The sequence below is a fragment of the Oryzias latipes genome, chromosome 3 (assembly GCF_053564925.1).
Source record: "Oryzias latipes strain Hd-rR chromosome 3, Olatipes_Hd-rR_3.1".
Taxonomy (NCBI): Eukaryota; Metazoa; Chordata; class Actinopteri; order Beloniformes; family Adrianichthyidae; genus Oryzias; species Oryzias latipes.
In genome coordinates, this window is record NC_136239.1 from 43,063,496 (window position 1) to 43,078,379 (window position 14,884).

Here is a 14,884-nt window from a genome sequence, read left to right on the forward strand (position 1 = left end):
GAAGCGCCGCAGGTCAGAGGCAGATTGTGAAGAATCCTCTCCCTTTCTTTGATGGGAGGTCATTTTCCATCCTTTCCGGGGGTCTGCAGGGGGCGAGGACAGGAGTACAACATGGCTGGCGTGATGTTGTCCTGTATCAAATCTACAGGTGCCGGTTATGGTCTGGCCTGTGGAGGATCCCCCTGTTCGGCTGCAGCCTCGTGCAGTGGGACAGTGGTAACCCTTCAGTCTAACATTCAGACAGGGTCACCGGGTCCTGGAACCGTTTGGACCGGATCAGAATTTCCAAGAAAATTCTGGGTGACGTCGGCAGAACTGTCCTTTATTAACGTGTTTCTGAACAGAACCAGAACCGCACAGACAGAAATGAACCACCTTTATTTGAACAAGTGAGTTTAATTAAAAAAAGAGCCATTAACCCACCCCACCCCAGAGCCGCTTCAGCCTCAGGAGTTTCCTCCCAAAGTCTGAGCAAGGACTTGGAAAATGAGTGCATGTGTGCACACATGCACAGCAGTATCTCCAGCTCTTTGAACAAATCCAGTTCAAGAGCCGGCCCTGCAGGTCGTCCCGCTAAGCGTCTTGGTCATCTCAATAAATAAAAACAGGAAAACTTTCATGAAATAGAAAAGCAGACAAACAGCGTTCACGCCATCCTGAAGATCTGCTGGGCTATTGTCCAGAGCGCTGTGGCCCCACCTCCTCCTTGTGTGGGCGGGGCCACATGAACACGTCACCTTCTCAGCAGCGTGATGACATCCTCGGACGCAGCTGACGGAGCAGTGGGGTGGCAGACGGCCTCCAGCTGCCTCTACGCTGTCCTGACCGAGTCGTTGCTGACCAGCCTCCTGAAGCCGTGGTCGTTCTTCTCCAGCCAAAGCTCCGCCAGCTGCTGCGTGGAACCGTACGACGAGGCTTTGGAGCCCAGACACATCTTGTACTGCTTGGCTTCCAGGTTGGGGTCGCAGACCACTGGGTGGTGGACATGCACAATACCAGTGTCCGTACTGCGAAACAACCGAATGCCTGACTGAACGAATTTATTGTAAAGGTCTACGTCCTCCAAGCCCCACCCCTGAATGGAGGTATCGAACCCTCCTGCCCGAACCAGGTCTCCTTTGTAGACGCAGACGATGCCAAAGCCGTAGGTCCTCCACAGACCCGTCTTGGAGGTGAAGACGTAGTGGTTGTTGCTCTGGACCTTCCCAGCATACACCACTTTGGGGTCGTACTGACTGAAGATGATGGGGAAATAAGCCTGCTCCCCCAGGGCGGAGTTTGTCCGACATCGCTTCAGAAAGTCTCCTGAAAAGAGCAGATCCACGTCACAGTAAAAGAGCAAGGAGTTGTTGGTAAAGTGGGTGGAGCCCACTTCCAGAGCCAGCGCCCTGGAGAAAGAACCTGCTACGGGCTTGATCTCCATGTCAGCACGCGGGTACTTCAGGTGGTACTCCCTCATCAGCTCCACCTGCTTGACCCGTTCTGTGTTGTTGTCTGTACTAAAAAGCAGAACCAGCAGCTTCACGTTCAGGTTGGGGATGAGACACACACGCTCAAAGTTGGCCATAAAGCGGACAAATATGTCATAGCGCCCCGACAGAGGTACTAAGATGTTGACTTTACTTTCTTTAGGTTCCCTCTGGTCCAGCCCGGAAGCGGCCAGCTTGAAGGGCACCAACATCTTCAGGGAGTTGGACAGGAAGGACAGCGAGTCTGACTCTTTATTGATGTGACTGGCCAGAGTCCCGGCGTCCATCTCCTCCTCCTCCCGGACCTGGATCCGACTGAAGGTTTGCTGCAGGTAGGCGTGTCTCCTGACGGGAACGGTCATGGTTTTTCCTTTGTGCTTCTTGTAGAGCAGCAGCAGGTCCAGGACGTACTCCGCCCCGTACAGCGGGTTGACCCGCCGGTAGCCGTACTGAATCTCTTTGAAATCAATCACCCGGCCCCGGGTCTTGGCGTTGGCGTTGATCATCTCCATCACCTGCATGATGATGTCATCTAGCGCTTGTTTCTGAGAGGAGTCCATCCCTCGGCGGGGGGGCTGGCTGTCAGAGGAGGAGAACAGGTATTTTCCTGTCAGAAATTCCCACTCCAGGACGTCCTCTCGCTGCTGAGGGTGGAAGCGCATGAAGGAGGGCGGCATGCCGAGCTGCATGTCCTCTCGGCCCGGCTCGGCCGCTCCGTACCGCCCCATCTGCACGATCTCTCGGTGGAGCTGCACGGTCCGGTGGCGCAGCTCTGCAATCTTGCGGCTGAGCATGTAGCTGTGCAGGCGGTACTGGTAGGGGGGGTTCTTGTTGGGGTGCAGGGTGATGGCCCGATGGATCTTGCTGCTGTGGAGCTCTCGGATGTAACCCTTCTTGTTGGGTTCGTAGTTTTCATAGAAGAGCTGCTGCATCTGTGGAGACACAGGACAGTTCATTTTGGGGGGGTGTGGTTGCCTTCTACCTTCTTTGATCTGATTTCCAGAAACCTTTTGGATAACCTCTCTGGTTTAGAACGTTAACCCTTCAACAGCAGACCGTGGCTCCAGTGTCGATCCTCTGAACCACCGGAAGTCTTCAACCGTCTTATACAAAGGTTGGAATTCCAACCCAATCTGAGGCGAAACTTCAGACTCTGTTAAAGTTATTGTGTTAACAGTTGAAGAGTTACGGTAGTTTACAGAGCATCTGGAGCCACAGCTCTCCTGTCAAAGGGTTAAACTAGTTTGTGTTAGAAACAGAACCTGCACAGTCGGTGGAACTAAGCAGACAGCAGGTCCCACCACCTCTTCCTTTAGGGTCTCTGGATCAGGACTTCAGCTTCTTCTGATAGAAAACCAACAGCCTGATCTCTGCACGGTCCCCGGAAAACATTCAGGTTTATAAAACCATGTGACCCGTGCAGCCGCTCTACCCCCCTATCCATTATCAATGCCAAAGTGAGCGTGCCAGCAGTCATAAGCAGCATGGTCATCAGGAACCGGAGGAAAACAGCAGGTGTGATGCTGAGTTCAGATCGTTTTAACTGACCGCAGCAGGAGGCCAACAGACAGACTCTGCTCACATACAGCAGAGTAGGCCTGCAGCGTCACCATGGAAACGGGAATGTCTGGAAATGTGCAAACTGATCCACATTTGATGCAAGTGATCAAAGTGAAAAATGTAAACCACATTTTGCTGGATCGTGATTCCGGACAAATAGATCAGGTTTTCTTCAAATGTAGAGTCAAAGGAATCATTTTTATTCAACATCAAGTTTTCATTTCCAAAGAAAATCCTTTTGTCAATATTGATTAGTAAACAGAAAAAAGACCAGCTTAGAAAAATTAATCTAATGAGTGAGAGCCCAAACCCCCAAAAGTTAGTTTTTAACAAATCTTTAGTATGACCCGACCATGGAATTGAACCCACAACCTCCGAGTCTCAGGACAGACACTATCTGTAGACCACTGAGCTGCTTGTCCAGCACAGAGCGGAACATGTTAGACATTTTAGAGGAAAGAACAGAAACCACATGTGAAGAAAACCATTAGGCAACCGTCTGTTTTCCTGTCAACGCGGAGCGAAAGAAGACGTTTCCGTGAAGGCGATGCGCTGATCGATGTCACATGAGCGGCCCTCTGCAGAGCGTCCTGTGACATTCAGAGTCCTCTTGGTGCTTCCACTTGCTGCCAAAGGGGACAGAACCTGTACCAAAATCCAAACCCCAAATGCACAACCTGCAGGACGATGCATGCTGCAGTCCAGGGTCAAGGTCCAAGACCATTCGGGCCCTGCTGTTCTGACAAAACCTTCCTCCTTAAATACTGGAGACTCCCGTTTGCTGACTGCAGCTGGGCCCGCTTCACAGCACAACTACTTTGTTACCACTGTGATTTCTCTTCTAATATTTATGCCTGACAACAATTTTCTCTCTGTTGCTAAACGAAAACACAAAAGATATTTGAAACCTTGAGTAATGCAAATAAGCCATCAACAGATCCATTTACATTGGAGCCCCAGGGGGCCAATCCGGGGTCTAGCGGTGCTGGCCCCAAGCCCGGAAAAATCCAGAGGGTTGTTTTAGGAAAGATATCTTAGAAGGACGGGTGCAGAGAGGGGGGCCGGTGCAGCGAGGGGGGCCGGTGCAGTATAGGGACTAGTACAAAGCGCTGGCTTTTTCAGGTGCTGGTTAAAATGCATAATGTTGTGGTTTGCAGGTTCAGCCCCTTTTTGGTCCTTTAATTTTTGAAGGTTAAAGAGGACAGTTATAAAGACATGACATCTTTGTTGTGTTGGTTGTAGGCGTTTACGTCTCACATCCCCTGAGGCTCCTAAATGTCACATTTGTTTATGTTCTTGCTGAGCAGCTTTTCAATAAACTCCCTCAACCTCAGGATTTTAAAGTGAAGGTTCTTTCATCAGGAACATCTGGAACAGGGATGTTGAGAACATGACTGCTTTTAGAGTAAAGAGAGCAGTTGGCCTAACCATTTCTGACACATCATCAGTTTGTTTGAAAGAAGTTAATGGCAGAAGAAGAGAAAAACTAGGAAAAGAAAAGACCTACCTCATAGGACCAGACACACTGGACCCCAGCAAACCTCCTGACGCATCGGCCCACCTCCACATCTTCATGGGTGGTGTACATCTCCTGCAAACACTCCCGTATGTGGGGCACCATCCTTTTGAGGACCTCTCGACTCATTATAACACCTGGCCCCCCCATGCAGAAGTTCTCCCCTGGTTCCAAGGCCAGCTTCCCCAACTCATCTCTTGCCCCCATTCCAGTCTGACCCAAGAAGATGGCCTCACTGCTGTTGAGGCTTCGCAGGAAGCTCTCCAGCTTCTCGCTCTTGATGTAGACGTCGTCATCCGCCCTCATGAACCACTCGTACTGGTCCAGATAGTGGTCATGCATGTACTTCAGCATCATGAAAGACTTCTTCTGGGGTGGGTAGGAGTCGTCCACGTTCTTTAAAGCCACTATGGGGATAGGAATGGAGGTGTCGGAGCCCTCGCTGGAGAAGAACTCCACCCGCCCAGGAATGGTTTGTGCCCACGTCCTGCAAACACACGGACATCTGAAAACATCTGGCAGGAACTTCAGAACAAACATCTACACAGATGAACATCTACAGTACTCCCCCCTTATTCACAGGGTTAGGGACCAGAGACACCCGTGAATACCGAGTACCCACCCACCCACCCCGGCCCCCGCAGCCCAAGAATGTCTGTCACCGATCCTTCCTCATCAGAAACCTTTTGGAACATTTCTGATGCTTTGAGAAACATTTATTACAGACAATTACTCAACATGAAGAGTTTGTTTATTCAGAGCAATGGGCTGTACTGTAGCGTCCTTGATAACATTAGGAGAGTCTGTGCTTTAAAACCCGGAGTCATCCTCCATCAGAGGTCATCCTCTTCCAGAACAAGCCGCTTTCATCCATCATTCTTTCATCCAGATGATAATCATTCTTTGTCATAATCTTCCTCAGCGTTTCAGGAGATTCTGATTGTGTTTCTGAGTCAGCTGATGCTATTTCTTCATGCAGGGACACAAACTTTGGTTGGTGGTGTGAGGTCAATCCCCCCTCCCCCCCACACGCCCCCTAACCTCTACTTGATGAAGAATAAAGTGACCGAACAACTGGAATTTATTCCATTGAATCTAACAGAGGACTCTCGGTAACACCTGAAGGGCCGTCTGCACCACACCTTAGTCCTGAGCCCTACAGGGCTGTCACCATCTGAACCACAACACTTCCTGTTCTGTCAACTCTTCCGGTTTGGATGGCGGCTCGGCCCGGTTTGGTACATCATGTGCGTGAACTCGGAACACGTACCTGTGCGCGGCCACCGCGCGGGTCCGCAGGTACTTCTGCGCGGTCATGACGCCGACGAACAGGAAACTTCCGGACCCGGACTTGCGGGTCGAAGGGGAGTCGTTCGCCGGGGAGGCCCACAGGACTCCGCCGATCTCCCTCTTTGGAGCCCCGCTCAAGCCGCAGGCGGCCGGGCTGGCTTTCCGCTTGTGGTCCGCTTTCTTCAGCTCGCTCGCGCGCGGAAGAATCAGCCGGGACGCGAGCGTGAAGCCCACTACCAGACCCAGCAGAACCCCGAACCAAGCTCTGCGACTGCGACCCGCCATCCCGAAGTCTGCTCGTCTGGGTCCGATTGCGCGTGCGTGAACAATAATCCGCTTTAAACGTGTCGGTTCCTGCGTGGGACAGCGGGCTCACTTGTCCCCCCCCATTCCTCCTTCAGATGCCTACGTAGCAGCTCCTGGATTATGCGCATGCGCCCTCCACCGCGAACTGCGGACACTCGCGCCTGGCTTGGTGGTTTGATCCAGTGGTGTTGCCGTAGAAACGCTCTGCCAGATGCTGCGTTTAAGTATAATCGGAAACATGGATTTCCCAGATCTCAGAAACTACTGAGCAGAACCCAGAAATAACAACAAGGTTCTTTTCTCCGGGCAGGTTGTGATTAAGTGGAGTGTGCATGTGTGGGTTTTCTCCGGGGACTCCAGCTTCCTCCCACCGGCCAAAAACATGCTGTAAACTGTCCCTAGGTGTGAGTGTGGCCCTGCAACAGACTGGCGACCTGTTCAGGACGTCCCACGCGTGGCTGGGATAGGCTCCAGCAGCGAAAGAGCCCGAAAGAGACAAAACGGTTTAGAGGCTGGATGAAGCTGTTCAGGGGTCTGTTCCATTTTATTGTAACAAGAGAAGCAAAGGGTTCACAGTGAAACACCACGAACATAAACAGAGGAGGGGGGCACCCGAACCCGGACCATCAGACACTCCTGCTGGTCCAGGACCTTTGGCAGAAGTGGCTTCATAAAAAGCCTGGAGACTTTGAGGATCACAGAGTCCGATGATGTCAGTGACCACGCCCACAGCTCCACAGAATGCAGCATCCGGCTCGGTCCGGGCGGTCGGCGTGCACGTCTGGAGGACAGAGGTCCTCCGACTCTAGCCTCATCCTCCTGAAGATGGCCCCCTCCTCCCAGGTCTCCAGGAGCAGGAGCCCCCCCCCTGGCCACCCAGAGGGCTGTAATCTGAAAACCAACAGAAAGATCAGTCATAATCTGCCCCCACACCTCCCCCCACCTGGTGACATGAACACCTGTCCATGAAACTAATGAACTGGAAATACTGATTCCAAATATTAGGGGGGGGGGTGTACATTCATCCTGTTGATTACAAATGATTTTCATTCTCACGTTGATGTCATCTTTAATCTGTAACTATTGTTGTGGTCAGCGTACACGGCACGCGTTGCTGCTGTGACGTCATCAATGTGCGACTTTGTAGTTAGAACAGGACTAACCCAAACAACGCCAGACGAGGGGGAGGCCTGAGGGCATCGGACACTAAACTGGGGAATCAGCAGTATTTCGGTATTTAAAGAGGTTTGTGGTCAATATTTTTGGGATGGCTGAAAAAAATATTCAAACTGTTTTCTGTGTTAAATAGGAGCACAGCTTTCTTCCCTTTTTGTTCCTAATTGTTCCACAATGAAAATAATCCCAGTGTAAAGGTAAAAGTTTGTTGTAATAAAAAAAATTCATAAAGCTACTTTTTCAGTGGAATTTTGATCTTTTACTGCAACACAATGCCACACATTTAAATGAAAATGCTTTTTCACAGCAATTATTAGGTTAATCAATTATTATTAGGTTACAGGCCAAACTTGAATAATCACACAAATTCTTAAATTTTAGATGTTCTAACCCTAAATTATAAATGTCCAAATGGTTCTTCCAGCTAATTCTTTGATGGCAGCAGAAGGAAAGGAAGGAGGATGAGGAGTTCCCTCTTCATCCAGCAGCTTCCTTGTGAGGAAGAGGAGGAGGAAGCGTGGCGAGGAATTCAGCTTCAGGTAAATGGTAAATGGCGTATACTTATATAGCGCCTTTCTTCCTACAAGGACAAAGCGCTTTACAGTCACAGACCCATTCACCCAGTCACACACAGTCACACACTGATGGCGGCTCCGCTGCCAAACACAGGCGCCCGCCTACCACCAGAGGCAAGGTGGGGTTCAGTGTCTTGCCCAAGGACACTTCGACTCATGGGCGTGCAAGGCGGGAATCGAACCTGCAATCTTACGATCATGGGTCGACCGCCCTACCGCTGCACCACGGCCGCCCCCTAGAAGATTATATCAGAGAACTGGACCCACCGGGGCATCTAAATGGGGTAGAAGTGTACTGGACTGGTTCCTATCTATGAGCAGATGGCAGGTTGAACGTCTGCAGATCCACAAAGACCCCTAACCCGATTTGAGGTCAAAGGTCATTGAACCAGCCAAACCCTCAGCAGAAGGATGGAAGCTGGTTACCTGTACGGTACGTACCTGCACTGCGTAGCGACTTCTTATCCTTCTTGGGTTTGGGGACAGATGAAGGGCCGGTCTCTTCACTGGCCTGCAGGTGAGACACTCAGGTGAGATGTTGAAGTGTGTGAAGTGGACCGCCATGTTGGCGTGAAGACGTCCTAGAGTCTCATAAATTGGTCCATGAAGGACAAACTCAGGAGAACCTAACCTGATGGTGGAGCTGCTCCAAAGATGGTTTGTCAGTTTTTGGTTCTTAAACACTGCAGGTCGTGTCTCACAGGTAAAAACCGGACGATAAAGATGCAGGTGGATTTACCTGAGAGCTCCTAGTTTCTCTGCAGCTCCTCCCCGTCTGCATGTTCTCCCACGATTCAATCTTCTGTCTCCTCTTCTGTTCTTCTTGCTGTTTCAGGAGACACACGCAGGTAGGTGAGCTTGCTCCCCCTCACCTTTCCCCTCACTCACCCGCTCCCCCTCACTCACCTGTCTCATCTTCTCTCTGTACTGAGCCGCTCTGGAGTCCAGCTCCTCCTGCATTCTCCTCCTGGCTGCTTCCAAAGCTTCCACTCTCCCTTCTTCACAAAAAGAAGGTTCCGGTTCAGGACAGAATTCGGAAATCTGCTAAAATTTTCCTCCAGACGGTCTGGATCCACACGCCCTCACCCGGTTCTGGAGCAGGTTCCTCTGAGCCCCCCTGGGGTCTCCTCTTCAGGAACTTGACCAGCAGGTAGAGGGCGGAGCATAGCAACAGCAGAACCCAGCCGAATTGGGCCAGAACCTCCTCGACTGCCGGGAGATCAACACGTTCACAACACAAACTTCCGGTGACGTCAACAAACTAACTGCGACCACACTCATGCCAGAAGTTACCGGTGATGGTCCACGAGCTCAAATCCGGGTTCCTCGGGGATCTACGCGGGTTTTTGTCGCTGACGTCAAAGATTTCCGCCCCGTCCATTTCGGAAAAACGGCGGAAAGTCTAGAACCCGTTTCCAAACTACATCAGAACCTGAACTAGGGTAACCCGCCGGTGAGAAGTCGACTTGCAAGTTTCAACAATGACGTGGCGCTTTGCTTCCGCTTTCCTCTTCTTCGGTGATTTGAGCTTCGTCTGGCTAAGCCACGCCCCCTACCGGAACGGAGGAAACTATTCACCAGCCTAGAGTTTTCCAGGATAAAAGAAGGAAAGTGACGTTTCTCCTTCTCTAGCCGTCGCAGTCCTCCACTAACACATCCACACACGGATGGCGCCAAAATTAGAACCAGCAGGAGCGATGAGGGGTTCGGGTTCCCGCCCAAAACCTGAAAATAACACTTGACGTCAGAGAAAAAACAGCCTGACTCCAAGAACAAGCAGCTTGTAACAAATTTGTTCTGTATTCAGAACGAGTAAGCTCTGGCTGCAGCCTGCAGAATGGCTCAACGTAGTGGAATGCTGGAACGCTGAGGAATGTGAACACGCTGTGGAATGTTAACCCCGCCCACGTTGAGCCCGTGCATTTGATTCACATTCGTCAGTGCAGTTGTGATTGCAGGAAAGGGGAAGAATCAGTGGAGCACATTTTGTGTTATTGTGAATTGTATGAGGAAGAAAGAGAACAGAGGGGAGGAAAATTTGAATTGTGCAATGTCTTTTTTAATCACTCAAAAAAATGATTCAAGCCCCTCTTTCATGTAACACAATAAAATTCTGTTTGTTTTATTTAAAAATATTTATTTTAAAAGAATGTATCTACATTTAATTGACCCAACACAAAATGTATTAATAATTTCCCCTATAACTCCAGTAATCCAAAATAATTGAGTTCAAGTAAGGGGCATGCTGTTGAATGCTGTTTCCCTGTTTCTCTTTATTTATTCTTTTTGCCGTCTTACGGCTACAATTTTTCACCTATTTTAACCATTCAACTATTAAAATGTTCAACTCCTTCGTCTAACTTTTGGTCCTTCAAATCCTTTGACTTTTCAAAAGTGAAAACTTTCGTTCGTTTTATCCACGTAAAAAACGTACTGTGGCATGAAATCGTTTCAACTCGGCTTCTCCCAATAAGACGAAACACGACGAGCCTCATTTATGTAAATAATGAATCTATTTCTTTATACCGGCGGCTTGATGATGTCACAAAAGTGTTAGCCCAGTGGATTAGTTAGCGGTGTGAACATACAGCGGTTCTTAGTTTGAGGCTGGCGTCAGACTGCTGTTGCATGTTTTTTTCCTTTGCCTTTCTTGATAAAATTAAGTTCGATTAACTCAATTATATTTCGTTACATGGAAGAATTTTCTTTGAGGTGGGGTTACTCATATTTATTGGATGGAAATCCTGCCCACAATTAAATTGAGTTCATCCAATGAGTTATTTTGTTGAGTCCGTGAGGCCAGACAAAATTTATTAACTCCCTAATACATGCACATGGAAACTTGTAAAAGGCATGAGAAGACAGCAATCACTGTATAATTTCTCTAATTCAATTAAATATTTTTTTTATTTAGCGCCAATTCGAATTACAGACGTCTCAATGGGCTTCATACCGGTAATTGTAAGGTAAACATTCAATGAAAAAGGGATCATGAATACAAAGAATGCATTAGGATAATACTAAACTTTAACAAAACAGACTAAACTAAACTGATATTCCTGCCCCTAGACCCCATCTTCACGGTAAGGAAAAACTCCTTAAAAACTGGTAGGTGGCAATTTTGCACATGGAAACTTGTGAAACCAAAGAAGAAGACGGGCTCAGCATGGGCGGGGTTAACATTCCACAGCATGTTCACATTGCTCAGCGTTTCAGCATTCCACTATGTTGTGCAGTTCTGCAGGCTGCAGCCAGGGGTAGTTGTTCAGAACCTTCATACAGCGGGGAAAATAAGTATTGAACACGTCAACATTTCTCTCAAAAAACACATTTCTAATCGAGCTATTGATATGAAATTTTCACCAGATGTCGGCATCAACCCAAGTAATGCACACATAGAAAGAAATCCAAACATTTATGTCCAAAAATGAAGTTATGTGTAATAAAGTGAAATGGTACAGGGAATAAGTATTGAACACATGAAGAAAAGGAGGGGTAAAAAGGTCTGGCAAGCCAAGAAAGGAGCTGGAGTTTGTCAGTATTCAGAAGGTTAACCTGCCCCCTATTAGTGCAAAGTAACATCAGCTGGTATAGTCCTGATTGATGCCTTTTAAAAAGGTTTCTCACCAGCAAGGTGTTAGACAAGAAGCATTGCATGATGGGTAAAAGCAAAGAGCTGTCCAAAGACCTGCGCAACCTTATTGGTGCAAAACACACTGAAGGCATTGGTTACAGGCGCATTTCTAAACTTCTGAAAGTTCCAGTGAGTACCATTGGGGCCATCATCCGGAAGTGGAAAGAACACGGCATTACCATAAACCTGCCACGGTCAGACAGAGGAGTCAGAACAATCATCAGAAGGGTTCTCCAACAGCCCAGGACCACTCGTGGAGAGCTTCAGAAAGACCTGGAATCAGCAGGTACCGTTGTTTCAAAGAAAACAATAAGTAATGCACTCAACCGCCATGGCCTCCATGCACGCACACCACGCAAGACTCCATTTCTGAAGAAGAAGCATGTTGAAGCTGGTTTGGAGTTTGCAACACAACATTTGGATAAACCCATGACATTCTGGGAGAAGATACTCTGGTCAGATGAGACCAAAATTGAACTCTTCGGATGTCATAAGACACAACATGTTTGGAGGAAAATGGCACCGCACATCCCCCCCAAAACACCATGCCCACAGTCAAGTTTGGAGGTGGGAGCATCATGGCGTGGGGCTGTTTTTCAGCATGTGGTACTGGTAGACTTCATATCATTGAAGGAATAATGACTGGAGAAAAGTATGGAGACATTCTTGATCAGAATCTGCTGTCATCTGCCAGGCTGCTGAAGATGAAAAGAGGGTGGATCTTTCAGCAAGACAACCATCCCAAGCACACAGCCAAGGTAACACTCAACTGGTTGAAGAAAAAGAAAAGAAAGCTGCTAGAATGGCCCAGTCAATCACCAGACTTGAATCCAATTGAAAATCTTTGGAAAGAACTGAAGATCCGGGTTCACAGAAGAGACCCCCGGAACCTTGAAGATTTGAAGGCAGTTTGTGTGGATGAATGGGCCATAATCACACCTGAGCAATGTATTCCACTGGTTTCTCCATACAGGAGGCGTCTTGAGGCTGGAATCACCAACAAAGGTTTTTGCACTAAGTATTAAATACATTTCAGTAACAGTGTTCAATACTTATTCCCTGTACCATTTCACTTTATCACACATAACTTCATTAATGGACATAAATGTTTGGATTTCTTTCTATGTGTGCATTACTTGGGTTGATGCCGACATCTGGTGAAAATTTCATGTCAATAGCTCGATTAGAAATATGTTTTTTGAGAGAAATGTTGACGTGTTCAATGCTTATTTTCCCCGCTTGTGAAGAATAGTTAGAAACTGCCTTTAATTTTTATTACACTAATAGTTTAAACTTAATTCGCTGAGCATGTATTGTCATCTCAAAATTATATTACATTTGAAGACAGCACAGCCAAGCTATTGTTCTTACAGTTTATTCTCATCCTCCCTTTTTTCTGTGCATGTGTTTTCTGCTGAGCAGGCCTCAGACTTATCTTCACTTTAGCCTTGGAGCTTCTCTCCAGCAGTAACCTGTGGGCGTGATTTTCACACGAGGTCCATCGGACGATCTTCTGAATATGCAAATGCAGGGATTTTATACCAGGCCCATCCCTGAGCTCGTTGGTTCGGACTTTGAATGCACCATGTTCATCTGTCTGTCCCCTTCGTGTTGGTACGAAGTAAAACCTCCAGAAAAGCTAAGTTTTGTCTCTGAGTCATTATTCATTATTTCTGTGTGCAAGAAACTGACGGGGTTACGAACTAATACAATACAGTCCTTTCTAGACAATCCAGTTTCTTCACACCGCTGTACTTTATATTTGCATAAATGCTGCATTTTTGTGTTTTTGTATTATGCAATTGTTATACATATACATGTACTTAAACACATACATATACATAAATTGCATATACATAAATACAATTACATATACATAAAATGCAGGACTGCTTGTGGTTCCTAGAATTGGTAAAAGTACGGTTGGAGGTAGAGCGTTTAGCCACCAAGCCCCTGTCTTATGGAATAAACTCCCAGCTCATATAAGAGAGGCCGACTCAGTTTCTACATTCAAAGCTAGACTGAAAACATTCCTCTGTGGACAGGCTTATTGTCAGACTGGCTAGTATTCAGAGATTATTTAACTTAATGTTAGTTTGTTTAAATTAAACTTAATAATAACTATTTCTTTTAAAAGGCTGCTAGAAGTTGAAGCTGGGGTAACTATGGTGCACTGGGGTTCTGTCTTCTTTCCTTTTTTACTTCTACCCTTCCTCTCCTCTATTCTTGATCATAATTTATCATTTAGTTCTCCATGCCTCTGTTTGGTGCAGTGCGATTCATGTATTGTCCCTCTTTTCCTCTCCCCTCCTGGGGAGTGGGAATGCATCCAGACTCCAGTTGGCTCATCCGTGCTCCAGTTCCTGACCGAGTACCTCGTCTCTGCTCCTGCTCCTACACCTGGCTGTGGTTCCTGTCTCCGGCTCGACTCGCGCCTTTGACTGTCCCGATAACCACGGCTGGATGAAGCTCGTCTGCTGGACTTTTATATATGTAGTTGTAGATTTAGATAAGTTAATTCTTCTCTAAGATTTTTGGTAAATCGCCTGTCCGTCCTGGGGGAGGATCCCTCCTTCATGTGGGCACCCCTGAGGTTTCTTCGTTTTTTCCGGAATCCGTTTTTTTTAGGAGTTTTTCCTTACAGAGAAGGGGGGTCTAAGGGGGGTCTAAGGGCAGGGATGCCAGTATAGCTTAGTCAGTTTGTTAGTTCATTTTAGTATTTTTCTATTGAACTCTTTGTATTCGTGATCCTTTTGATTTCATGTTTTACTTCGAAGCCCATCGAGACGACTGTTGTTGTGATTTTGGGCTTTACAAATAAAATTGAATTGAATTGAATTGAATTGAATTGAATACATATGCGCACACACATGCATGTAAGCCCTCTGGTTGTGACTTCCAGATCCAGACTGATAGGATGGTAATGGAGAACCAACCAGACATTGTAGTGGTGGATAAAGAACAGAGGAAAGCCGTTGTGGTGGATGTGGCAGTGCCAAGCGATGGGAACATCAGGAAGAAGGAACATGAGAAACTGGAAAAATACCAGGGACTCAGAGAAGAACTGGAGAAAGCCTGGAAAGTGAAGGTGACAGTGGTGCCTGTGGTAATTGGAGCACTCGGGGCAGTAACCCCCAAGCTGGAGGAGTGGCTACAACAGATACCTGGAAAGACCTCAGACCTCTCAGTCCAGAAAAGCGCAGTGCTACCTACTTTTTCCAGTCTTCTTTGTGTCCTTTTTAACATTTCATTTTGATTTCTGAAAATTACTTTGGTTTTCTTAAATGTTTCATTTTGTTATTTTGTTCTTTTTCTTTCTATTTTTTGGTAAAGTTATAGTTTAAGGAATATTGTTTTG

At 47.4% G+C, this 14,884-nt stretch overlaps 2 protein-coding genes across 2 annotated transcripts; both read right to left on the reverse strand.

Moving 5' to 3' along the window:
• Nucleotides 1-359: 359 nt before the first annotated feature.
• On the reverse strand, nucleotides 360-6,454 carry chsy1 (chondroitin sulfate synthase 1). Its single transcript, XM_078944867.1, has 3 exons — nucleotides 5,816-6,454; nucleotides 4,537-5,032; nucleotides 360-2,401 (listed from the first exon to the last, which is right to left on the reverse strand). The coding sequence occupies exons 1-3, from the start codon at nucleotides 6,118-6,120 to the stop codon at nucleotides 812-814; spliced, it is 2,391 nt and encodes a 796-aa protein (XP_078800993.1). The 5' UTR covers nucleotides 6,121-6,454; the 3' UTR covers nucleotides 360-811.
• Nucleotides 6,455-6,658: 204 nt separating this feature from the next.
• On the reverse strand, nucleotides 6,659-9,787 carry selenos (selenoprotein S). Its single transcript, XM_078944873.1, has 6 exons — nucleotides 9,186-9,787; nucleotides 8,979-9,101; nucleotides 8,799-8,890; nucleotides 8,632-8,718; nucleotides 8,334-8,403; nucleotides 6,659-7,032 (listed from the first exon to the last, which is right to left on the reverse strand). Exons 1-6 carry the CDS (start codon nucleotides 9,271-9,273, stop codon nucleotides 6,953-6,955), a joined length of 540 nt encoding a protein of 179 aa, XP_078800999.1. The 5' UTR covers nucleotides 9,274-9,787; the 3' UTR covers nucleotides 6,659-6,952.
• Between the last annotated feature and the right edge of the window lie 5,097 nt (nucleotides 9,788-14,884).